Source organism: Dermacentor variabilis, chromosome 8, assembly GCF_050947875.1.
Source record: "Dermacentor variabilis isolate Ectoservices chromosome 8, ASM5094787v1, whole genome shotgun sequence".
Classification (NCBI taxonomy): domain Eukaryota; kingdom Metazoa; phylum Arthropoda; class Arachnida; order Ixodida; family Ixodidae; genus Dermacentor; species Dermacentor variabilis.
In genome coordinates this window covers 25,531,939-25,556,778 of record NC_134575.1, presented here as the reverse complement: position 1 = coordinate 25,556,778, position 24,840 = coordinate 25,531,939, and the positions used below count along the sequence as shown (strand labels likewise).

The 24,840-nt window shown below is 46.3% G+C and overlaps 1 protein-coding gene across 3 annotated transcripts in view; it reads right to left on the bottom strand.

Moving 5' to 3' along the window:
• The window catches only part of LOC142589857 (tether containing UBX domain for GLUT4), a 56,335-nt gene that overhangs the window by 19,069 nt on the left and 12,426 nt on the right, over positions 1–24,840 (bottom strand). For all 3 annotated transcript variants that reach the window (XR_012829983.1, XM_075701488.1, XM_075701489.1), the window contains exons 2-8: positions 23,752–23,807; positions 12,538–12,762; positions 7,272–7,329; positions 5,560–5,633; positions 4,712–4,925; positions 1,441–1,581; positions 77–134 (exon numbers count right to left, since the gene is read on the bottom strand). Coding sequence is in view for 2 of the 3 variants with exons in the window: in XM_075701488.1 (XP_075557603.1) it covers positions 77–134; positions 1,441–1,581; positions 4,712–4,925; positions 5,560–5,633; positions 7,272–7,329; positions 12,538–12,762; positions 23,752–23,807 (826 nt within the window). In the remaining variant the exon portion in view is untranslated. The remainder of the gene's footprint in view (positions 1–76; positions 135–1,440; positions 1,582–4,711; positions 4,926–5,559; positions 5,634–7,271; positions 7,330–12,537; positions 12,763–23,751; positions 23,808–24,840) is intronic.

Below are 24,840 nucleotides of genomic sequence, written 5' to 3'. Positions count from 1 at the left end.
CTGCACGATTTTTCGAACGTTTTGCAGCCCCTAGGGACTCCGCAAAATCCGATGTTGACAACTTATTTGCACTCACCCGGTACAAGTGGAGGGCAATGTTCCAGGTTGAAAAGTACTGCCTTTCGCTCACCAATCTGAAAGGACGTTGCGAGGAGAACACTTTGCTGTCCGTTCTTTCCCAACACCAAGCACAATTTACAAAGTCCCATTCGCATTTCGGTGTCACCAACATCTCAATCACCAAGCTAATTAATAGGCTAATTTTCAACAGAAGCCTGCTCCTCAATCTATTCTGGACGCTTTATTTCGTAATATATAGCAGATTCCCATACGCAGCTGCTATTGGCCAATAACTGACATCAACGAAGGGCGTATGGATCACTGCGCTTATGCCTACTGTTACCGTGTATACTTATTGACGCAGTTTAATAAACAAGCTGAAGTAAGGGAAAATCTGCCCTTGAAATTCAATAATTACGTACTTCCAGAAGAAGCTGACTATTGTCTGCTCACGCTTGGCCACGACCGCCTGTGCCACTTAGCCTACCCTGCTTATTGGTGTTGTAGCCATTGGGTTTCGCTAATTTCGACGTGTTTTGAACACTCTACTAGCCTCAAAATACGAGAAACTTAAGGTCAGACCACATGCACACTTGCCAGCATGCGCTCACTCCTGGCCACTGCTGGCTAGACGCCTTGGCAGACTTTGCCTTGTATTGAGCTACTGAGAGCGCTTCGAAATGCGCAAGTTGGGCGCGGCTACTATCCGTCAGTCAAGCTGGTGCAGGACAAAGCCAGTCCGCAGCATGCAGCGCGGCCAGACTAGAGCACACGAGTGCGAGCGCGCACTCCAGCCCAGTCGTGCACAAAGCAAACGCTGCGCCTACGCACTACAGTTGCACGTCGCTGCGGTGTGTTACGTAGTGTAGATACCACGGCCACCACAGGATGCCGCGACGCGTCCACTCGCTGAGCGCACTGCGGCTCACCAAGGACAACTGCCTTTGGCAAGTTGTAGGCACCAAAATCTGAAGTAGTGGCATATACGTGAACTTCCAAAATTAAATTTGAACAGCGCGTTAGGGTCCCGTTCAGTAGGCGGAGCGTTGTGGGCACGCCCCGCCCTGCCATAGCCTTTGCAGTGCAAGTCATTGAAGAAGGAGCAGAAGCACCGCTCACAGGATGTTTCGTTGCCAATAACTTCACTTCCTCTGAACGTACCGAAATACTTTTTGCGGCAAAGTATTTCTGAAGTAGTCTACCTTAACTTCAAATGCATTTATCCACTTCGGTAAAAAGTGGTTCAGGGCCCCTTTGAAGAAACACTCGAGAGAAACAAAATTAGTTTGGACTTTCATACACACCAACACAAAACCAAGACGAGTGACAACAAAAACCGTCCCTTCGCGTGCCGAGACAAGGAAGCACCAACCAACTCACGTATTTGATGTCTTCTTCGCGCACGGTTTGGGCTGCTGGCTTTGTTGAGGCTGGTGGAGGGCTAAATCGAACCTTGTGGTCGGCAGCGTTGTCACCACGAACTGGAGACTGGCCGGAAGTGGGGGACCCCATGTCAACATCCTGCAGTGAAGTCACAGTTGGTTAATTAACCCTTGACCAGAGCTCACCACGAGCTATTGTCACTTTTTGCCTTACGAGACGCTGCCCTCCTCACAAACTAGCATCACCTTAAACACTACAAAAAGAGGGTGAAAAATCCAAAAATGGAAAATCAGACAACAGGCTAAAAGAAACAATTTGAAAGCCTACCTCTCTACAACAGCAGATTGATACAAGGAAATAAAAAAAAAGAAACAGAGAAATAAAAGAAAAAAATTGTGGTTAATCAGTAAAAAATGGACCATACTGCATCCCAAAGAAGCTGTAGCACTACTGTAGCTGTGGCGAAAGTTTGCTTTGCTCGCGAGAACAAAGCGACAGTCGCCATCTTGGCAATCCTTCACCAAACCAGCTCCCGAAACAAACAGACAGCTGATCACTTCACAGCCGCTGCAAAGCCCAAAAGTGAACTTTTTTTGAACATGCAACACAGCACAAATGAACAGGGACAAAGAACTACAAAAGTGAATTCAACAAGCTCAGAAAAGCTTTACTGTGCCAATTCAGGTCGAGACAGTGGCACAATCTTTAAATTTTACTTAACAATCTTTATAACCAACATCACATGAACACTGTCATATAGCACCACATAGTGCGGTACCACCGCCATAGAATTATTTTTAAAAAAATAAAAAGGAAGTCTAGAAAAATCCAAGGACACCTAAGCACTTATGAGTTGTGAATGCGAAAGCATTAATGTCCAATTGAATGCCGCTGAGCAATCATTTGAGGTACGAGCAACTCACAGGCAAGCGACCACATTGAGGCACTTGGCGCATTTTGATTTGGACTTACCGAGGCGCAGCTAGAACACATGCAAGAGCTTGTGCAGACATGGATTGTGCAACTAACACAGGCTCCCGAGAGCAAGAGCAAGGATGACATGGCAATGCCCTCTCTCCTCGCACACCTGGCATGCTAGTGTGGCCGGCAGGTGTTCCCATTCGCCCACTCTGCTCCATCAAGGCAGACTCGTGACGTAGCATCCCAGCCAATGGGAATTGAAGTGCCATTTTGCTGCTACAGATGCCGGACAAGCTTTCTCAACCAGTGAGCCATCTGTCACCTTCACATCAAAATTCTCAAGCTGCGTTGACCTCAGGAATGTCTTGGGAATTATCGCACATTATTAAATTGACATTAACGGTGGAAGAATAGCCCCTTACGGTGCCAATCAATTCTGTCCATTGAAAATTCAGTGTCACGCCTATTTCCTGAATATGTAATCATTAAAAGTGGAGTCCCGCAAACCAGATTAAGAATTTTCAATTCTGAAGCGAGTTTTGTCACGTTTACAGACATGGGCACCATGCATGAACTCTCAACAGAAACATCACTTAAATAAGAAAACGTCTATTAATACATGTGTATCAAATTTTGAAAGAACCCATACACGCACTTGTAAAATAAACCTGGTGTGGACAATAAAAGAGGTGAACCTGCTACATGATAACATACTTGCACCAAGAGCAAATGTCAGAATGTCTGCCTTCGAACTTCTTTCACAAGAATACTGCATGCTATATATTCAAACATACAGCAAAGGTCCAACCAAAGGTGTCTCAGGACATCAACATTGTCATTTTTGATCAGTGCCCTTTCGTTTAACATGTTATTTTGGCATGCACAGTCGTGTACACGTTGCCTAATGTGTAGAAACAAGAAACAAATTAATAATAAACAGCTTGCCTGCTGTATCACAGGCATGCGAAAACTTAAGGGTGCTAACAATCCAGTGCTTTGAGTTGTGAATTTTCTGTTCCTTTGCCCTCTTCCCTTCCTTTTCCCTCTTCTAGATTGCTGGTTAGTGCAGAAAAGTGATTCCCAGAATAGAGGCAGCATCACGTACAATCTCTAGACCAAAATGACTCTTTCTTCAACTGTGAATCTTCAATCTTGAAGAACACACGTGACCTTCATTCATAGTTTCATGCTCCTTTCAAGCGCATGTTTTAAAACGGGTGTTCTGCATACACCACACATAGGGTTCCTACATATAGAATGTAGCACACACTATGCTGAAACACTGCCATGTAAATGCAAAATCCTACCCAACTCCAAAAAAAAAGGGGCATGTTGCAGCCCTGCAGATTTTTCGCACAGTGTTGCTTTTATAGTACCACCCAAATAGCTTTTATACAAATTTATTTCTTTGGACCCAAACCAACCCAGGGCTATGGGTACACACGCAGTGTTTGCACACTGCAAAGGCAACAATAAAAGTCAATCGATCAATCAATCATAGGCAATATTTCTGGCGCACTGGCCACTGCATACCTGGTGGTATGGCCATAGGTTTAGGGCAAATTAACACATCAGCATGTCTCTCATCTCGTACATGGCGAGGCTGAAGGCTACGTTCCAAGGCTACCGTCCACACATGTTCGTACACCACGGCACCTACAAGCACCGTAGCATTAACCAATACAGCTAGCCAACAAACGTCCCATCAGCATATCTCATCAGACCTGCTGCGAAGCTATCACATTTCAATGTTCCATTCAATTCACATTTAGTTTTCAAGAATAAATCTAGGAAAGAAATGCAGGCTAAAAGCTGGATCAACAGCCTTGGCTAGGCCCATAAACACCTACAGGGCAGTTGCGTACAGATAAACACAAGCCTCCATAATAATTACACAATTTAAAATTAAATTGTGGGGTTTTACGCACCAGATCCACAATCGGGTAATGAGGCACGCCATAGTGGGGGGACTCTGGATGAATTTCGACCACCTGGGATTCCTTAACGAGCACCCAATTCACGGTAAACAGGTGTTTTTGCATTTCACTCCCATCGAGATGTGACCGCTGCGGACAGGATTTGATCCCGCGGCTAATAATTATACAATTAATTACATCCGTAATACTCATACACTTGATCTTGAAAATAATCCTCGAGTGGCTTCAGCTAAATCTTTTCATGATCCTACGTTCAGAACGCTGCAGATTTCCGCACACCTGATTCAGATAGCCATCTTATCTATTTTATCTTTTGAGGTGGCTATGCGTATTTTGCCAGTGCTCCATGCGGCCATCCTGGCCCTGGGATCACGGTTCTCCAATGGCTTTTCTATGCACATGTGACTCACCTGTGGTGGCGCTGAACTCGGCCGCGTTGGCGAGGTGGCCATGTCACTACAGGGTGTTGTGGCCCGAGCCTGCTTTGGTGATGTGGGCCGCGTCGTCCGGGTCGGGCTCACGCTCCGAGCAGCGGGCGGGTCCTCCTCCTTTTTGAATGGCACCGCGAAGTGCCGGCTTACGTGGGCCTGCTGCACAACGCAGCCTTTGGGCCTGTGGAGAAGCCTGCAGCGAGAAGAGACGTAAATAATAACTCAACACACACTTCACCGTTTCCTTTTTTTTTTTATACCACACATAAATGAATGTTTATCAAGAGATTACATAGCACTGGGTTGTACAGGAACCTGGTAGTGTTCACCCTTTCCATGTCAATATTTTTTCCTTTTTTTCAGAAAACCACCAATCGTTTCCCAAAACTTCCTACGACTGATTCATTCTAAACAGCTTTCATTGTTGCAATGCCAGCAACCTATTTGTTAATTTCTATCGTCTCTGACTGTCAATTTTTTTCTTTCGTGTTTTTGGGTTGCAGATAGGCATGGCAAAAACAGTTCAAATGAAGCTTGCCATTTCTCGTAACAGTTTATGCTGCCTGCTCTGCTATGTCTGTCACCGGGCATTTCTGTGTTGTAAGTTTTATTTTCATTGCTAAAGTATTGCATTGTTGCAGTTATAGCAAGTAATGATACAGAATTAGTAAGGAACAACATACTGCGAGCCCGCCTTCCAAGAAAATATATGTCTTCTAATTTGGGCACAAAGGCAATGTCTGTCTCACAGGACACAAAGAAATGAGAGCAAACATGCCGTCCGAAGTAGCTAGACAAGACAATGTGGTCAGAAAGGGCCCAAATACCTGATGGCAGCCCTGCCACTTGTAAGGCCAAGGTTTTGCAACGTTGTCTCACGCAGCTGCTCGATGCCGACAATCTGGAAACGGCAGCAGGAAATAGCATGAAAGCCAAACAGACAACTGTGTATTGAAGACCTCAAAGCATGGCCCTGCAGCACATAAAAGGGCTCTTTGCTGGGATAATGGGTCAACATGTAGAAATAACGAAGGTAACATGGTGCAAACAAACACCGTAGTCATGTGAGCAAATTTAATTGCACTCTAAGCAAATGCACTTTGCCACGGCAAGTGTCACATGGAATTGATGTCAGCGGGCAAATCAGCAGGTGCAATGTGTTCTGGGCAATGCTTGCAAAACGGGACAGCATTTAGCACAATTCTTTTGCGCAAATAAAGTAAACAGAGCCACAGCTGACACCTTGTAGTATTTTACATTTTACGACAGGATTGGATTGGAAAAACTTTAATACAGATTGCCTAGTTTTTGTTGTTGGTACACCAACTCTGTCCCATTCTTTTCCCACTACTACCAGCGTTCGAACGGGCGGACGAAAAACCCTTCAAGCCGTCAGAGAATCGCTTTTCCTCTTGCCTCCTTTCACGTTGTAAGGTGACCAACAATACAAATAAAGAAATCATTGCAACCTCGCCATAACCTGATCACCTGTCCTGAGCCACGAAAGCGTCGTATCCAAAGCAAGCACAGGAATGAGGAAGCTTTGACTGCATATGGCACCGGGACATTTATAACACCTCATTGATCAATTTGTAGGGTTTAACATTCTGAAGCAACACTTCAGCTATGACAGACGCTGTAATGCAGGGCTTTGGATTTATTTTGACCACTTCCGGTTCTCTTTAATGTACTTGCATTTAAATATCAATGCAAGATAAATTTTTGCATACTGCTTCCATCAGAATCCAGCCGAAATGGTGGCAAAAAAAAACCTGTGACCTTGTGGTTGGGAGCCACTGCGCGCCACTATGGCAGGTTCTTTTATGACATTCGAAATCACAAAAGCGTGGCTTCAGAACTACAATAAGACCTCCGTGATACGATCCCGTTTCGTACGATCTCCCCACACCAATGCTTTAGAAAGAGAACCCGACAAATGACGCAATATAGATATGCTTCTTTTTTTATCTGCTGATACCGATCCCAGAAAACGCTATCTTTCGGCCCCAACATTAAGTACATTGCGAAATTGCAATTATACAATGTTTTTTTTTTAGTAGCTATATCCTGTACGAACAAGAAATGGCGCGAGGCACACACTCGTGTGATCGAGAATTATGGTAGCCGCCCGCACCAGCAGGCTTCCCTGTAGTACTCGCGCACCCGCATCTCGTGAAAACCTTGAAACGCACTCGATTTCTCAATCCGGTAGTACCAGCAAATCTGCTCGCGGATCATTGCCACGTCGCATTCACAGTTATCGCCGTCAAATAACATTATTGCGATAAGCGTCTTCACCTATCTGTTTCACAGCGTTGTATGGGTGCAGTGCCGACGGAAGCGTGAGCACTGCACGCTTTTAATACGCGATAACCCAAACGCGACTGCCACCGTTCCCTGCTGCGGGTGGCGCAATGTGAGCGCACGTTATTGTTTCAATGCGATCGTCTTAGTCTGTAATACATTTGCATTTAAACGTTTCCTGCAGCAAGCACGAAATGAACAACGAACGGGGAAAGGTGTCTGAACACTATCTTACCTCTTTTCTCATGTAGACACAAACCAAGTCCATTTTCTGGGCTGTATCTTGGACATCACTGAACAAAAAAAAAATGTGAGTTAAGTACCAACTAGCAGAAAAGCTTAAATGAAACAGTGTTTGAATGGTGAAAACGGGCCTTTGTATTTGTTTTTTTGTTTTTTTTCTTTTTGCGAAGGGCTTTTTTTTTTGTGAAGGAACTCATCAGATCAAGGAGCATAGCTGCACCTTAATCAATGAACGATGACTGCAAATGCCCATACCGCACTGGCACAGATTATACGATAATGTGAGACATCAAAGAACAGATAGAAACAGCGAGTAAAGCCATTTACATTCACTTCTCTAACGCAATAATAATCAGATTAAGACACTGTGGGAAAAAAGTCTATAAATGTCCTTAAACTTTGCTGTAATAGACAGCAGATAAGCCACTTTCCATTGAGAATGGGCAATTAGTGAATCAATTCAATTGAAATTTGCTGTATTTGAGGGAGAAAGGTAATTTCTACTGAATACAAAATTTGGGAACCTAGTACAGTGAACTCTCATATGAGTGAACTTCAAGGGACCGAAGGAAATAGTTCACTTAACTAAAAGTTCACTAAATTGAATAGTCACTAGACCAACATAAGGCATGGTATACAGAGTCAAAAGTTTGAAGTACAATTCATGGAGCAAAAGATATGGCATCCATAGTGTTAGAAATGTGTGAAATGGAATTTGTACATATCAACAAGTACAAGGTTCATAACAGTTATAATGCTGCCTTTCTCACTTAGAAAAAAATCTGTAATCTTCTTCTGCACTTGTACTTTTAAAGCACAGGAAGTAACAAAACTGTCCAAAGAGTCAATGTTTTTGTACACTTCTGGCACAGCTTGCTGTTGAGACACAAAGTCTCTCAACTTTCCAATGTACCCTACAACCTCGGCTAGAGTTACAGGGCTTGAAACTGGCTCGGCAGTTGCCTCTTCTTCGTTGCACTCTTCTTCTTCAGGACGAACACTGGAAACAATCTCCAGATCCGTCTGTCCAGTACAGGTAATCAGTGCACTGTCACACTGTGCATAGTCTTCAAACAAAGTATTGCTATCGACCTCCAGCTGATGACAAAAATAAACCTTGGTCGTCTGAGTAAGTTCGTTCAACTGAAATATTGACTGTTCCGAAATTCGTTTAAGTGAAACATTTTTGCATAGAATCTATAAGGAAACTGCCGGGGATTTTTAAAAAGTTCGTTATTCTGAAATATTCGATAAACCGAAGTTTGTACAACTGAGAGTTTACTGTATTATGAATGCTCCCAAAAAATAGCAAGCAAAATAAAATCAAGTTTGCAACTTTTAACCCTGCACCAGAGTAGAGATATCACAATTCTGTAAACTGCCCCCCCGCCCCCCCACTTTTATTAGATGTCTCTATAAATACGACAAAAATAAATGCCATAATGTAGGACTCTGGATTAATTTGGCCCACCATAGCATTCTGTAACATTCATCTTAGTCTAAGTGCACAGCCCTCCAGCGTTTCATCCATGCCACATACCAAAACAAATACTTTTTTTTTCATTTTCTGTTGTTACTTTCCTGCCTTTGTTTTTGGCTCGCATGAAGCCATGCCTCAGTTATCGCCGGGATCAATTTCTCCACAGTACAAGTGAAAAGAAGTGAATGGAATCAGATGAACAATCCTCACGAAGTAGGAACCCCAAAGTGCCAGCAAATTACTAGGTGGAGCAATTCAGAGAGCTCCCTTCCCCCCTTACAGGAAAAAAACATCACAACCAACCTGTCTTAATGACTTCCCAAAACTTCGCTTTAAAGTATTATAGGACCTTCAAAAACGTAGCACAAGTTAAAAGAAATAAATGAAGGAAGAAAGAGAAAGAATACGAAGAGAGAAACGAAGGGGAAAGAAAGCAAACAGAAAGAAAAGAAGAGAAAGGAATGTCTTTTTTATAAAGAGAGAGAGCAGATGGAATGAAATAAATGAACGCATAAAAAAGAAGGAAATATAGAAAAAAGAGCGAGAGATGAAGACAGGCAGGAAGAAGAAAATAACAGACGGTAGAGCGAGAGAAGGAAACAAAGAAATGAGGCAAGAAAGAAAGAACAAAAGGAAGAGGAAATCAAGGAGGAAAAAAAATTTGGAGGATGTTTAAGCTTCGCCTTTAAGAGTGGAACGTGATGGCATTTAAAGACCCCCGACTGCTTTCATGCTTCCCAGCAACTGCAGCTTATGTAACTGGAACGTTTGCCGGGAAACGCTGGCGGGGGAACGCTATGCACGAAGGGGCAAAGCTTTCTGGTAGAAACGCGGCCTCTTGCGTGGGTCGATCTCCTGTTATTGTTTCACACTGTTAATATTTCAGTCTGAGAAGAGCCAACACAAAAGATATGTGCTGTCCGTGTTTCTTTTTTTAAATATTTTCGTTACATTTGTTTGTGGGCCGCCGTTCTCGAAATTCCGAGGAACGACTTCGTGTAAAGAGTGAAAGGCAAGGTACGAGCAACTTTGGTGGTAGAAGAGGGGTTGGGTACGATGCGCGGTTCGAAATCGGGTAGGAAATTATTTTTGCCGAGGCGACGTCCGACGCCGGACGCAGACGACGTGACGTACGAAGCGGCGCGTGAGAGCACACAGTTCATCGCCGCGCGCGGTTTTCCGTTTCGAAAACGGGCGGCCGCCGTAACGGGCGCGATAAGCACGCCGCGCGGTGTCCAGTGTGACGCGACGCCGCCGCGTCCGGTGACCAACGATGCCAGCCACGGTGCGCCGAAAAAAAAAAAAGAAAAAAGAAACGAGGGAGATGACTGTCGCGTCGGGCGTATGCGTCTCTTCAGAAGAAACTGCGCATCGTAATTAGCGCGGATTCGAGCACCGCGCGCTTACCTCTTTGGCGGTCGCATTACTGAACAAAAAAAAAAACTAAGAAAAAAAGATCGAGCAGTTCTACGCAAACCTTTCGTCGCGCGCGTGTTCAGTTTCGCACGATGTGCGCTTAATTCCGCGGTTCGAAACGCTCCGGCGCCAGGCGGCGTCGCGTCGATGAGGGGAGTGCGGAAAGTCAGAGAGGCTGAAATAATCTCACGGGTGGCAGCAATGGAAAAGAAAACTGCCATGAGTAGCTACTTAAGAGGAAAAAAAACGAAGTCAGGAAAGAAACTATAACTCAAAGGGAAGCTCATTACTTTTCGAAGCGAGATCGGGGTGCCTTAAAACACGAGATATAAGAAGGAAGAAACATGTGCTTGCTGCGGTAAAGCTAGGGAAACGATGGGGCAGCTTTTATTAGAATGTGAAGGCGTCTGCCCAGCGGTCGATTTAGGCACCACTGGCCTCCTTGAAGCCCTTGGGTTCAGCGAGAGCAGCGGAGAAGTAAACATGTCCGCAATAGGGATTAGTGAGAGGCGATTGGAAGATTGGTGGAAGTAGGGAAACGACAGGCAACGGACACGTACAAAAGCAAAGTTCACAATAGAAGGTAAGAGAATTTGGTTGTGGGAGTTCATAGTGTTTTTTTTTTTTTTTTAACCTAGGTAGGACATTATTCAGTATAATAGCAAGAGCTTGGTGGCGCAACCTACCGCCCCGTTCCAAAGGGGACGCTCATAAGATCCATCCACCCATCCGAGTGCGCCCATCACAACAAGTATACGCGTCGTTAATTACAACCGATTTACACGGTGCTTTCTTTTTTTTTTTTTCTTTTTTTTTGTTGTGCAGGAAACGTCTGTCTCTTCACTGCGATCGAGACGAAGCGGAGCGGAAATAGGTTTTGTCAGCTGCATCGTACCATTACCGTAGAAACCGACTGAAAAGACAAATATATATATATATATATATATATATATATATATATATATATATAATGCGCAGTCGGTCGCACTCATTCCCTCGAGCGACTGCAATGTAATAGCATTACGAGATCCTATCATCCACCACGAGTATCCGTCGATATCCGCATGACTGCTTTTACCCTCTCGCGGTCATGTGCGGGCCAATAAATGCCGTTGCCAAACGATTCGACCGAAACACAACAGCGCAATGAACGCGTGTGATAAGAGATAAGAGCAGCACGGCGGCGCTTCCCGGCGCAGCGGTAATCGGCGTACCGGGCAATTCCACGCGATCGCCGTACATACGGGTGGACGTCATTACACATCAAAATCCCCCTAACGACTCTGAACAGTTCTCTCTGCACTCTTAAAACGGTTGCACCCTTTGGGGTGTAAATTTGTCCCACAACGATAATCGTCATCTGCCTTGCTTGCGTTTCCTTTCCTGAAAACTCGGCGCTCGCTACTTTCCTGTCGAGAATGCTAGCGTCACACTGATAACGCGGCGCCGTTCGTGACTGGGAAGTACCGGGCTCGCCGCGTTAGAGAAAGGAAACGCGGGCAAGACGGATGACGATTATTGCTGTGGGACAAGATAAACCCCAAAGGGTGTACATTTTTCTAAGAGTGTAAATCCCTCTGTACACCCTAAAGAAAGCTTACGCCCTTTGGGGCTTATATTGTCCCCAAACGTCACCTGCCTTGTCTTGCGTTTCCTCTCGAAAACTCGGCGCTCGCTACTTTCCTGTCGAGAATGCTGTGTCATGCTGATAACGCGCAAGCCGTTCGTGACTGGGAAGTGCCGGGCTCGCAGCGTTAAAGAAAGGAAATGCAGGCAAGACCGATGACGATTATCGTTTGGGGACAAAATACAACCCAAAGGGTGTAAACATTTTTTTAGAGTGTAGGCTTAGGTTGAAAACCCAACCAACCTATAGCCTATAACCTAACCGCAGTCAGAACGATTTAGAGAGAATTTAATTAGAGGCGCTCGAGGCATTCGCTGTGAAATAATGAGCTTCACCCCACATATTCGCGCAGTTCCACCCCCTCCCCCGTCACGTGCTTCCCTACGTCATACCGCTCCGGCGCTCATTTCCCAACTCCGTTCCCGTTTTCTTATAAGTAAATAACAAAATAAATAAATAGTTGCACCGCCAACACTTATTGCATAAAAAACGTAATAACGTATACATTAGAATGAAAACAGGAACAGCACAGCGCGGGACGAGCTGGTAAAGAGCACAGGACGGAGCGCAGTTGGTTGCTATGGGAGGTTGCTAGGGGGCGCTCTGTCCCGCGCACTTTGCTCGCTCGTCCCGCGTTGCGCTGTTCCTGTTTTCACTCTGAAGGTGCACCAACCGGCCCCATTGAAACACGCTGCTATAACGTATACGCGTGTGCGTAGATCCACAAAGCCTCACATCTTGTCGGGCCAGCGGGAGACGACGTCGAGCAGCGACGCCGAGGCCGGGAACTGGGCCATGAGCCGCTCGCCGGACTCGAGCTGCAGGCAGATGTCCACCGCGCTGGAGGCGGCCGCGGTCCGCCGCTGGACCCGGGCGGCAGCGCGCAGCTCCAGCTCGGCGTGGTTGGGCAGGTTGGTGAACGACACCGGCAGGCTGTGCGACAGGGGGCGCTCGTGGTGGCTGCGGCGTCAAGCGGAAAGTCAGGGAGGCTTGAATAATAATCTCGTGGGCGGCGGCAACGGAAAAGAAACCTGCCATGACTAACTACGTAAGAGGAAAAAAAAAGTAAATCAGGAAAGAATCAGGAATCAGGCACAAACACCAACCAGGCCGGTCTCAAACCGTGTTAACTACCGCGGTTTTAACGCGATAGTGTTAAAGGCCCCGTGTCGGACGTCGCTTCGGCAAAAAAATACTTTCGAGCCACCCATACCCAGGCCCTCTATGTGGCGCACGGAAGCTATTGAACTGATTGAATTTCTCAACCTATAATACGTAGAAAAATCGTAAAGTACGACTTACATACAACCTGCAGACATGATAGCGTCGGATGGTAATTTTGCTATACGAGAAAACATGATTCGGCTACGCGAAAACTAAAGAAAAAAACGTTTTACAGCGGTTCTACCATTCATAGACCGGCCACGGCGTCCGCCACTTGCGCGCGCCGGCGCGCGAGTATCTCGAGGGCCACGGAGCAGCGCGCCCAGTTCCTTGCAATAAGCGCCGTGAGCGCCTCGCACTGGGTGATATGGGCTGGACAAGTTTTGAAGTGAGGGAAGCTCGCAGTAAAACTGATTATGAAGAACGACTGAGGAATATGGAAGAAAGTATAGATGGGCTGGGAGAGTGTTAAAGGGACCCTGAAACGCTTTTGACGATTTTCTACAAACGTACTGAGTCGTTAGAGTAGGTCCTTCTGATCATTAATTGACACATCTAAGCGCTCTGCGTAAAGCGTGTAATTTATTATAAGGTTTTAAAAATGCACATCGCTGCCGATCGCAGCGTACTGCTCGGCGGAATTTTAAGCCGCCCCTACCCATATGACCGAAGTCACCCATATGACGTCAGTGGGGCGAGCTGTCCGATTGGCTGACCAGGGCGCGTGATCGATAATTTTTCCAACTTTATGGTAAACAAATGATCTTCGTAATAGTTGGAATGTTAGTTAATTTGTTTTTATAAAAATAAAGTAGCATAAAGAGAATGCACAAGAATAATCAGCGTGTGTCGTCTGCTTGTGTTACAACGTACTCCATTTTGAAGAGAGCTCCGCGGTCAGAGTTGGTCTCAGTCTTTTCGCGAGCACTATGATTCGACTTTGTTGCCTTGTGGACTGCAAACGTAGCGACTGGCAATATGTCAAGCTGCGACATCGTGTCCCTCTGCAAGGCAGCGTACGAGCGAACTGGCTGCTGCGCATCGGACTGCCGCTATCCGATCGGCGCCAGGATTTGCGCGTTTGTGGCCGTCACTTTACACCGGAAGATTACTAACGGAAAAGCGTTTCGCGAGTCCCGTATTAGGGCAAACGTAAGCGCAAGGGGACAGGGTCTGGCCGCTTGGCTGTGCCGTAACGGGATGAGCCGAGATGAGCAGAAGGGCAAATGTGAATGTTCTGCACGGTGCAGCCACCTGGTGGCATACAGCTCAACCATACACAGTAGCAGCAACGAAGCGTATTCTTCTTTGCTGCTGGTGCGTATTTTTCGCAGGAGTGTAATCATCAACACGTTGTTTTTATAAATGTTTAAAATGTTTTACACTTGCTTACAGCAATATTAGCGCTTTGTTTGGCTGGTTAAGCGCTGCGCCAACAAGTGTCTGGACCGTGCAGACCGATCAGGCCGCTCACGTACGTCTACGCCAAAGTTCCTTCATCAGCTTGAGTTTATGCCTCCAGTCATTTGCCGAAATGACCAGCTTGCCTGTGGTTAACGGAATACCAGACACGTTCGGCGCTACGACAGAATGCTCGCAACGCACGCTGCTTCGATAGCTCTCGCTTGGGATCGACCGCCAAGCGGCTAGCGGAGAAGTTTCGCGCAGGCGGGGGCGGGCTCCAAAACAACCGGAAGTGGACGATGTGACGTCGCATCGTGACGCAGGACCAGTGAAGGCGGAGCTTAGCCCCGCTCGCTCGGCGAACGAGTTGAGGAGGAAAAGCATGGCTGGGGAGGAGGGTAACTTCTAATCGCTTGAAGCTCCATTAATACGTAACGCTTCACTTAAATTGTGGTGCGAATGTTCTACTTAAGCTGTACCCTACGCGTCTACAAAATTTGTCCGAACCGTTTCAGGGGCCCTTTAAGGTATCTGCACAGGAAAAACAGTGATTCACAGTGGAGGAAAAGAACTAGGAAGCTTACCAGCAACTATGCGGCCTGTACGGTGAGCTACACAGCAACAAAAACGTCAAGCGGAAAGTCAGAGAGGCTGAAATAATGTCATGGGTGGCGGCAATGGAAACAACTTATGATAACTCAAAGAGAAGCTCATTGCTTTTCGAAGCGATATCGGGATGCCTTAGAAAACGCACCTATAAAGCGAGATATGAGAAGGAAGAAGAAGCGCGTGCTTGCTGCGGTAAAGCTAGGCAAACTATGAAACATGTTCTATTAGAGTGTGACGACGGCTACCCAGCGGTCGATTTCGGCACCACTGGCCTCCTTGAAGCCCTTGGGTTCAGCGAGAGCAGGGGAAAAGTAAACATGTCCGCAGTAGGGATTAGTAAGAGGCGATAGGAAGATTGGTGGAAGTAGGGAAAGGACAAAAAAGGGAGATGTACAATAGCAAAGTTCGCAATAGGGGGTCAGAAAATTTAGTTGTGGTAGTTCATACCGGTTCTTTTCCTTTTTTGTTTCCTTAGGTAGGACATTAGGCAGTATAATAGCAAGAGCTTGGTGGCGCAACCCACCGCCCCGTTCCAAAGAGGACGCTCATAACATCCATCCATCCATCCATCCATCCAGCCATCCATCCATAACTCCAGATGGCGCTCGCCTCCGCCGCATCGCGCCCCACTCACGCGGTCACGTTTCTGCATAGTGTTCGCGGGCAGCGTTTCTCGGTAAACATTACGGTTAGACAAGCTGCAGTTGCAAGGAAGCGTGAGAAGAGGTTAGGGATCTTTGATTGCTATAGCGTTCCACTCTTAAAGGCGAAGCTTATTATTGCAGCAATGCCGTTCCACACATGCGTGTATAACTCATCGTCCAGAGAGAATACCGCTTTTTCTATATTGAGCACGTATTGAGCAAAAGAGACCTGTATCAGAAGTTTTTCATGTCGCTCTACCATTTTCTCATTGACACTTCTCATTTAATTATAACAGTTGAGAAGTTGATTAATTGTGACTAATTATGTCATTAGAAGTAATTAAAAACATAATCTGAGTATTTCCAAGCGACGGCAAACATTACTCTGGTTCTGTCCAGCTACGTGGCATTCGTATATTTTTAAACTCTGTCTAAAGTTAGGTGGGACACCCTGTATATTATAGTTCGTGACATTCATAGCCTTCTACTAAAAAAAATCTAAACTATGGGGTCTTGCGTGCCAAGACCACATTCTGATTATGAGGCACACCGTAGTGGAGTACTGCGTAAATTTCGACCACCTGGGGCTCTTTAGCGTGCACCTAGATGTAAGTACCACGGCTGTTTTCGCATTTCGCCCCCACCGAAACGCGGCCGCTATGGCCGGGATTCGATCCCGCGACCTCGCACTCAGCAGCCCAACGCCATAGCCACTGAGCAACAACGGCGGGTAGCCTTCTACTATACTGGCGCAACCTGAAAACCCTGTTATTTATCCTCCCTCGACTATGAGAGTTGTACGCATGCGCGGGGGCTAGATGCGTACGAAATAAAGCCACGATTAGCGCTTGTGTTTATTTATTTATTTATTTATTTATTTATTTCCTCCCTCCCTCCCTCCGTGTCAGTCCGTCCGTCCGCGAGTTGAAACGCGTTCGCCGGCTCACCCTCACACGGTTTCACTCATACGGAACCTCACGGCGACGGCGACGGCAGAAATGCACCTGGAGTGTTCATATAATTGCTAGCGCAATAAAATATCTCAACACGTTTTTAAGAAGTTTGTACAATGTTCAGTTGCGTGCCGACCGTTGGAGCTGGCGCCTTTGGCGCGTCGTCCAATGGACTGAAAGGCTTGGACGTACCGGTGTTCGCCACTTTAATAACACATACTTAATCGAACTATAGTGGAATGGTTCATTGCAATGTTAATAACTATGTCTGATTGATTGATTGATTGATTGATTGATTGATTGATTGATTGATTGATTGATTAATTGATTGATTGATTGATTGATTGATTGATTGATTGATTGATTGATTGATTGATTGATTGATTGATTGATTGATTGATTGATTGAGTGAGTGAGTGAGTGAGTGAGTGAGTGTAGCGTCCGCAAGCCTGCGATTCGAGTTCGCAACATTGGTAGTGAGAAAAAAAACACCGTAACCGTAAACACCGTGCCAGTGCCGCGGACGTTTAATAAGTGAACGTCACAGAATAGCTAACGCATTAAGGAACAAAGCTAAATTATGGGGCTTTACGTGCTAAAACCACTTTCTGATTATGAGGCACGCCGTAGTGGGGGACTCCGGAAATTTCGACCACCTGGGGTTCTTTAACGTGCACCTAAATCTAAGTACACGGGTGTTTTCGCATTTCGCCCCCATCGAAATGCGGCCGCCGTGGCCGGGATTCGATCCCGCGACCTTAAGGAACAAAGCTAACGAGTTTCCGGGATATACGCGAGAGCCATAGACAATTTCGGTAGGTGCTGTGTTTTTCTCACTTTATATTTAGACACCCGAACGGCGTTACCTGAATTTAGTTTGCGAGCGGCGTTGAAGTGGAACTGGGCTCAGTACTTCGCACCACTTAAACGCGCCAGCGAGCCCAGCATGCAAGTACGTGCAGACGCACGAAGCTTCGCCTCAAAAGCTGGACGGTGGTAAAACTGTCGCTTGATACTGAGAGACACTAGAGCGAAGTAAAAAAATAAAACTAAAAGGCCTTATATCCCTGACTACACATGCGTGTCATGTCAAGAGCGCTGAGCAAGGCCAGCAACCGTATTCATGAGAGTGTTTATTTCTTTTTTGTGTTTTCTTTCCCCTCTCTCTCTCTAGCACTTGCATGCCGGCAGCAGCAGTCAAGCTGTGCAGTGGACGACGTGTTTTTCTCGACTCATCAGAATTGCATCCGATCAAGATAGAGCTCGGTATGCGTTCATTGTCGCCGTCGTCGTCCTTCTCGTGCATCGTCGTCATCATCTTCACGTCCAGTGCCAGCACAATGGTTTCCCCCCGCGATCTCCCGTTGCACCTGTCTTGCGCCAGCTAACGTCCATCTTACGCCGGCAAATTTCCCCCACGCTACGCAATTGTCTGCCGCCCTCGACTGCGCTTCTCCCCTCTTGGCACCCATTCCGTAACTGTAATAAAATATCGACGTTAAAGGTTCTACCCGGTTCGCTCTTACTTCGCAAGCCGACATAGCCGGCTTACTTCCTTGGGGCAGAAACTTGTCTTCTGCTGCCGCCATTGCCCCGTTACGTCTGACCGTCACAGATGGGAGGACATAAACGCTCGTACTTGAAGAAAAAGCAACAACGAGACCTCATGTACCGAGTATATACAGACAGCTATTTACAATGAGACTGGCACACCTAACTTGGCAGAGTCGATTGTGAAAAGCACCATTCCTACCTCCAAAACACACGTGAGGAGTCGGGAACTCGGCTTGAGCAGCTCGGTTGCTCCCTCCCGAACCACCTCACGACAAAGCACAGCACACCAGTTGCATGATTGGGTCAACCGAGTCTTTAAATTCGTGCGACAATCTCTCTCTCTCTCTCTCTCTCTCTCTCTCTCTCTCTCTCTCTCTCTCTCTCTCTCCGCGTTGTGCCAGAACATTCACACAGTTTCATACAATAACTAGAGGGAAACTGTGTCGCTAGTGTCTACGAGAGCTGCAAGCAGGGCGATTCATGCCGGAATGGGAATGATGGTCAATGCATGCATTTCACAAACTTCGTCCTTCTGGCTTTAAACGACTTTGTGGCTTTATAATTTCGCAACTAGGTACGGCGTCTGATGCCACTCAATTCATTGCGCGCAAGCGAATATATCATGTGGCACCTCTTCTCGCAAGCCTTGTTTGCATCCCGGAAAAAATTAATACAGCAGAAGCTATCTTTCCTGAAAGAAATTATTTAGGTATTTCTCCATAGCCTCTACAACTGCTCCATCGAAGACTTCGTGTTTAAAGCGGTAAACTCAAAGTTGCAATCATTCACTATCGTTAGTTATCTACCGCATCACATAGCAAAAGATACGTTGAATTGCTCAAGGGGAAAATGCACATTACAATACTAAGCTGACCACATTCTCGTAGAGCAAACGTGGATCTTCAAGCCTTGGGCCAAGTTAGCACAAATACCCTGCACGTTGTACGCACTTCGTGCCGAATTTACACGTTTATGCATGTGCGTGTGCATATACCATTGTGCAATTTTAATGAGATTCGCATTGTTAGAATACTTCACGAGCTTTCCCATGTCCGTCCGTCTCTCTCTCTATCTCTCTCTCTCGCTCTCTCTCTCTCTCTCCGTCCGTCCGTCCGTCTGTCTGTCTGTCCTCGTCTTGCACTTCCGAAACAGAGTCTACAATGGCGGGAATTTTTTTCTCTTTTTTTTCCTGACTGTTCTCGCTTTAAGAAATGCTTGCACTCCTACTGTTTTTTCTCTTTTTTTCCGTGTTCACTAAATTTACCTGGCAGTCTTATAACACCGAAGACTGAAGTCGAGAGAGACAGTATCTCGTCTGGCCGGAAAGGAGATATCACACAAAAAGAGACATCGCTACCAGGCACAATTGCTTTGTGCCTTCGTTGCACGAATTTCGCGAGATAACCAGAAATCGATGCATGCACGACACGGGTCCGGCGCGTGCATTAGGAGATAACCGCTGTATCGCGTGGAAACTCCGGCGTATCGGTCAAACAGCAGTATAACATGCGTCACCACTTCGTGCATGCACGTGCGGGGTAAATAATCCGTCGCGTCCAACAAACACGCGGCGATAAACGAAATGCAAAACCCATTCTTGGCCTCAGCCCTGCCCACTCTGCAGGCCAGACGCCTGCCTCGACCCCCCCCCCCCCCCCACATTTCCGGTGCATCGCCTGAGGGTTCGGCCTTCGTCATCGACACATCTGTTGGTTCTTAAAACGGTACCTAAAACGGTTTTTCGTCGTACGCCTAGACACAGAGGCTATCTTTCAAGCTATCTCACAAGAATTTCGGGTCAGGGCACTGTAATACACACTTAGGCAAAGTTACACCCTTTGGGGTGTATCTCTGCCACACAACAATAATCATCATCTGCCTTGCTTGCGTTTCCTTTCTTGAAAACGCCGCGCCCGCTACTTTCCCGTCGGGAATGCAATGTCATGCTGATAACGCGCATGCCGTTCGTTACTGGAAAGTACCGGGCTCGCCGCGCTAAAGAAAGGAAATGCGGACAATAAGACAGATGACCATTATCCTTGTGTGGAAAAAGGGTGTAATTTTGCTTAAGAGTGTAAGGCCAGTACGACATTAGAGAGCTTTAGGTTACGGCGACGCAAGCGTTGGGGCCCGCTAGCGCTTGCGGCCAGGCTACTGCGCATGCGCAGTAGCATGGCCACAAGTGGTGACGCCTTCTTCGAGTGGTGACGCAAGTGTTGTCTACTTCCGGTTGACTTGAACCGAGGGAGTGCTTCCGCGAACACCTCAGCCAAAAAAATATAAAAATAAAGTAGGTTCGATTCGCCTGCAGCACTAATGAGAACACGGCTCAGAGCCTGTGGGGAGAGAGAAGTGGGGGGGGGGAAAAGAGCACAGAAGAACGAGGGAAGGATTAGATCGGGATCAGTTACTTTCCACGACATCCATACAAAATAAAAATAGTTGCAGGACCCCTACAAACCTGGTCGAAACATTAGGCAAAATTTTTAAGACTAACTGCGCGCCGTGGATACAGATGCGGAGGCACTACGCACAAATGTTCAGCGGGTTTTTTTTTTATTTATTTATACATGAAGTGACAAGATGCGCATGGCGTCGAGGCGGGCGTTCACCGCATTGCCGCGAGCGCACACTACAAAGTGACGGCTTCCGGTGTTATTTCGGTTTAATGATAAAAAAAATTTAAAGAAAAGTTTGGATGACGCTTAAGCTCCGCTTTTACAAGCGGAACGCGATGGCGTTCAAAGACCCCTTACTGCTTTTCAGGCTTCCCGGCAACTGCAGCTTACGTAACCGTAACGTTTACCGGGAAACGCTCGCTGCGAACGCTATGCACGAAGGCGAGCTTTGTGGTAGAAACGCGGCCTCTTGCGTGGGTCAATCTCCTATTATTGTTTCGCACTTTTAATAGAGGACATGCGCACTGGCTCATTCACAGAGAGCGCCTTAAAGGGAGGTCACGCGGAGATCACGTCAACTCAACATAGAGGACATGCGCTGTTGGTGTTCCTTTTTCATTACGTTTGTTTGAGGGCTGCCGTTCTCAAAATTACGAGGAATAACTTAGTAAAGAACGAAAGACAAGGCGTGTGCAACTTTGGTAGTAGAAGAGTGGTTGGGTATGCGTGGTTCAGAATTGTTTTCTTCTTTTTTTTTTTTTTTTTGTCGAGGCGATGTCTGACGCCGGACGCCGAACTTTCTGCGTGTGCTGAACCACCGCGAAGCACTTCGGAAGTTTCTTTTTCAGCGAACCTGCCGCTTACGCTCGCAATGTGTATACGCTGTAAAATAATTTACATCCTAAAGTGAAAAAGGGTGTAAATGTGTCTATAACTCACACCCTTAGGGTGTCAGTTATATAGATTACACCCTAAGGGTGCGAGTTATATAGACATTTACACCCTTTTTGACATTTAAGGGTGTAAATCATTTTACAGTGTACGCTGCTGCACAGGAAACAGCGCCTGACTGGCTGTCTTCATCGGTCGCTTGCCCGTGCTTGCGCGACTTCTTGAACGCGTTTTCAGCCACTTTAAATTTCTGTAGTGTTTTCTTTTTTTTTTCTTAAAGTTCTGCTCCGATGTAATAAAGAAAACAAAAGTCAAGACTGGTGTATAGTGGTACCGTCTCCGCCTCCCACGCAGGAAGTGTGGGCTCCATTCCCGACGGATGTGCTCGGCGCAGGAAACAGACGCGGGAACACGCTCGGTTCGAATCAACCGGAAGCAGACGACGCTTGCAACCGGAAGTACACAACGCTCGCATCAGCGCTTCAAAGGAGGCGAGACGTAGCGATGGTTGCACGGGGTATACACAGTTGAGGGGGAACTGACAGCGTGCTGACACAAACAAAATACTTGTGGGAAAGCTTTCCTTGAGAGGTACCCTCCACGTCTAGGCGTAAACGAGAAAGCAACCGTTTGAGGGACCCTTCAAAATAATCGAGACGGACCTACCTTATCGACTCACCACGTTTGTACACGATCGCCGAAATCGTTTCGGGGTCCCTTTTAACGGACGCTAGCGGTAAATATTAAGTCGAGCTTGATTTAAGAGGAAGCTTTAGCTCGGACCCGATGCGGCCTATTAAAATACATGTAAAACGCAACAACACTTTTCTGAGATATCCCCCGGGCTGATTTTAATGAACTTTGTTGCATTTGAGAGAAAGTTAAAACTCTAGTGACTGTTGAAAGCGGAATTTCGATTTAGGGCCTACATTTTGGTAAGAGAATTTTAAAGAATTCGCAAGTACGAAAAAAAATATAGACGCACGAAATTTATATATTAATAGCTCTTCATCAAGAAGAGGTATCGCGGTTCTGCAAACGACATCCATTAGATCGTTCAAAGCGGACTAATTCGATATATGTCAATTTATATCTTGCGTGAATTTGTGACGTTGTGTACAAGGGTTCTGCAAAAGCTGTATTCCGATATTACTGTTTTCTTTTTATATTCCTGTGTAACATTTAAATTTTGTCCGCTCTAGATGTACTATCACATGCAATTCACAGAATTGTAATAGCGTTTTTTTCTTGCTGAGTTACAAACTAGATAGTTTCGTTTTCTGAAAATTTTCGATTTTTGCCCATTTCTGATAAAAATTGACGACCTAAATCAAAAATTCCAAACCCACAGTCACTAGATTTTAAGTTTTTCTTTTAAATGCAACAAACCTCGTCAAATTTGGTGCAGTGGTTGTCGAGAAAAACGAATTCTCCATTTACATGTATTTAGATAGGAGCACCCGAGTTACAGCTTCCTCTTATAAATATTAAGCTTTTGGAATAGCGAATTCATCGTTCGTAGCGAAAACGGAGTTTTTTGTGAGCGACAAAATGACGAGAATAAACAACTGGATCGAGTAGCGCGCCGCCTGTTGTGGACCATGGTATACCTCTCGTGTGACGTCAGCTCAGGCTCACTCACAGAGAGCGCCTTAGAGGGAGGTCACGCGGAGATCACGTCAGCTCATCCGCTTTGTGGCGGGCGGTTCAAATTGCGGAGCAGCAGCGGCGGCGGTGCCTTCGGCGGCAATTTTCTACGCAACAAGGTGACGTGTTGGCACACAGAAAATGACGACTGACTTCTGGAGTAAACCAGAGTACCGCAGCAGCTCGACAATTGAACAACGAACTTGCGATACGTGTCCGTCCCTTTGGCTAATTTTTCTTCTTCATTTGCGCTTCTAGTTAGTCGTGGAACACTAACCCACTCACATATCTTGCTCAACCAGCTGCCGTTACGTGTATGTCGACAGTGCTCGCTCATAACACGCGAGGTCAATTATACATACAGTATACATAGTATGCACTTGACGTCACATCCGCTGCTGTCGCCTGCTTCCGCTACCTTCCGCCATCTTGGGGTACCTTGTCAACAGGCGCGCGCATAGGCCTATAGGTTCCCCAACAAGGCGCTGCCGTAAACCGGAAGTCGCGGAGTATCGTTGAATGACGTACGTGCATACTATGTATACTAAATGTACGACATGTATTACTGGCATTCATTACGCGAACAACATGCATAAATGCCTGCTGTAAACGACAGCGCGTTTTACCGAATGCTCACACGCACTGAAGAGTCGAAATCGCTCGCGTGTGTATACGTGTACTTACTACAGATCGTATTCCGCCGGGTCCAGTCGCTGCTTCTTGCAGGCATCTTCCAGAATCTGAAAGCAGACGACGGTGCCAACAGACGTCAGAAACAGACGACGCACCTTCGCGCGAGAAGTATAAAGGTCAAACGGGCAGTAAAAGGTTACACTAAATGAACCAGACACTAAAGAGAAAATGTCCCTTAGGTGTGTAAGCGTATTACCCTTGAACAACATAAAAAAGCCACATTTTATTGCAAATACACACGCGATAAATTCGAAAAAATAGAAAAGAAAAAGAAAACGCAAGTGCACAAGACTGATACTCGCACCGGCGTCACTGATTTCGACAGCGTCCGCTCAAACCCAGACGATTCTTTATCGGTAAAGGCGCGCTTGATTTTATTTTAAGTGAGAAAAAGATTGAATTTCGAAAGTTTCAAGAAGTTCTACAGAGCCCCGACGGCCCAAATGCGAAAAACGATGCCCTGAAATCTGTGGCGTCACGCTGACGTTCCGGCACTGCGGTAACGACTGGAAATATTTGAAAAAATGAGGTCTCTTTGTTTTAAGGGAGCGGGGGGGGGGGGGGGGGTTGTTATGCGCCAGAACCTGGATACGATTACGAGGCACGCCGTATAGTTGGTGGGGACTCCGGCTTAATTTTGACCACCTGGGAGGTTTTTTTAACGTGACCCCAATTGCATTTCGTCCCCATCGAAATGCGGCCGCCGCGGCCAGGGTTTGAAACCGCTACCTCGAGCTCAACAGCGCAACGGCAAAGCGAATACGCCACCACGGCGGGTAAAAACTGTGACCACCATTTTCGATTTTATTAATCAGTCCATTACAGCGAAACTAACGAAAAAAATTGAGTTTTGAACGTATGCTTCAATATCGGCACATGAATATAGATATTCCTTTAAGTTAAGCAGTATTAGTAAAATTACGCTTCTATATAAAAGCAAAACGGGCCACTCATGCTGCGAGTAAGGGCCTTGCTTGTTGGTTCGTTCGAATGCTTGGATGTTCGTTTAAGTGTTTGCGTGAATGTCAGTTTAAACTGTGCGTTTCACATACGTCGCGAAACTGCACAGTGGCGCAGGTG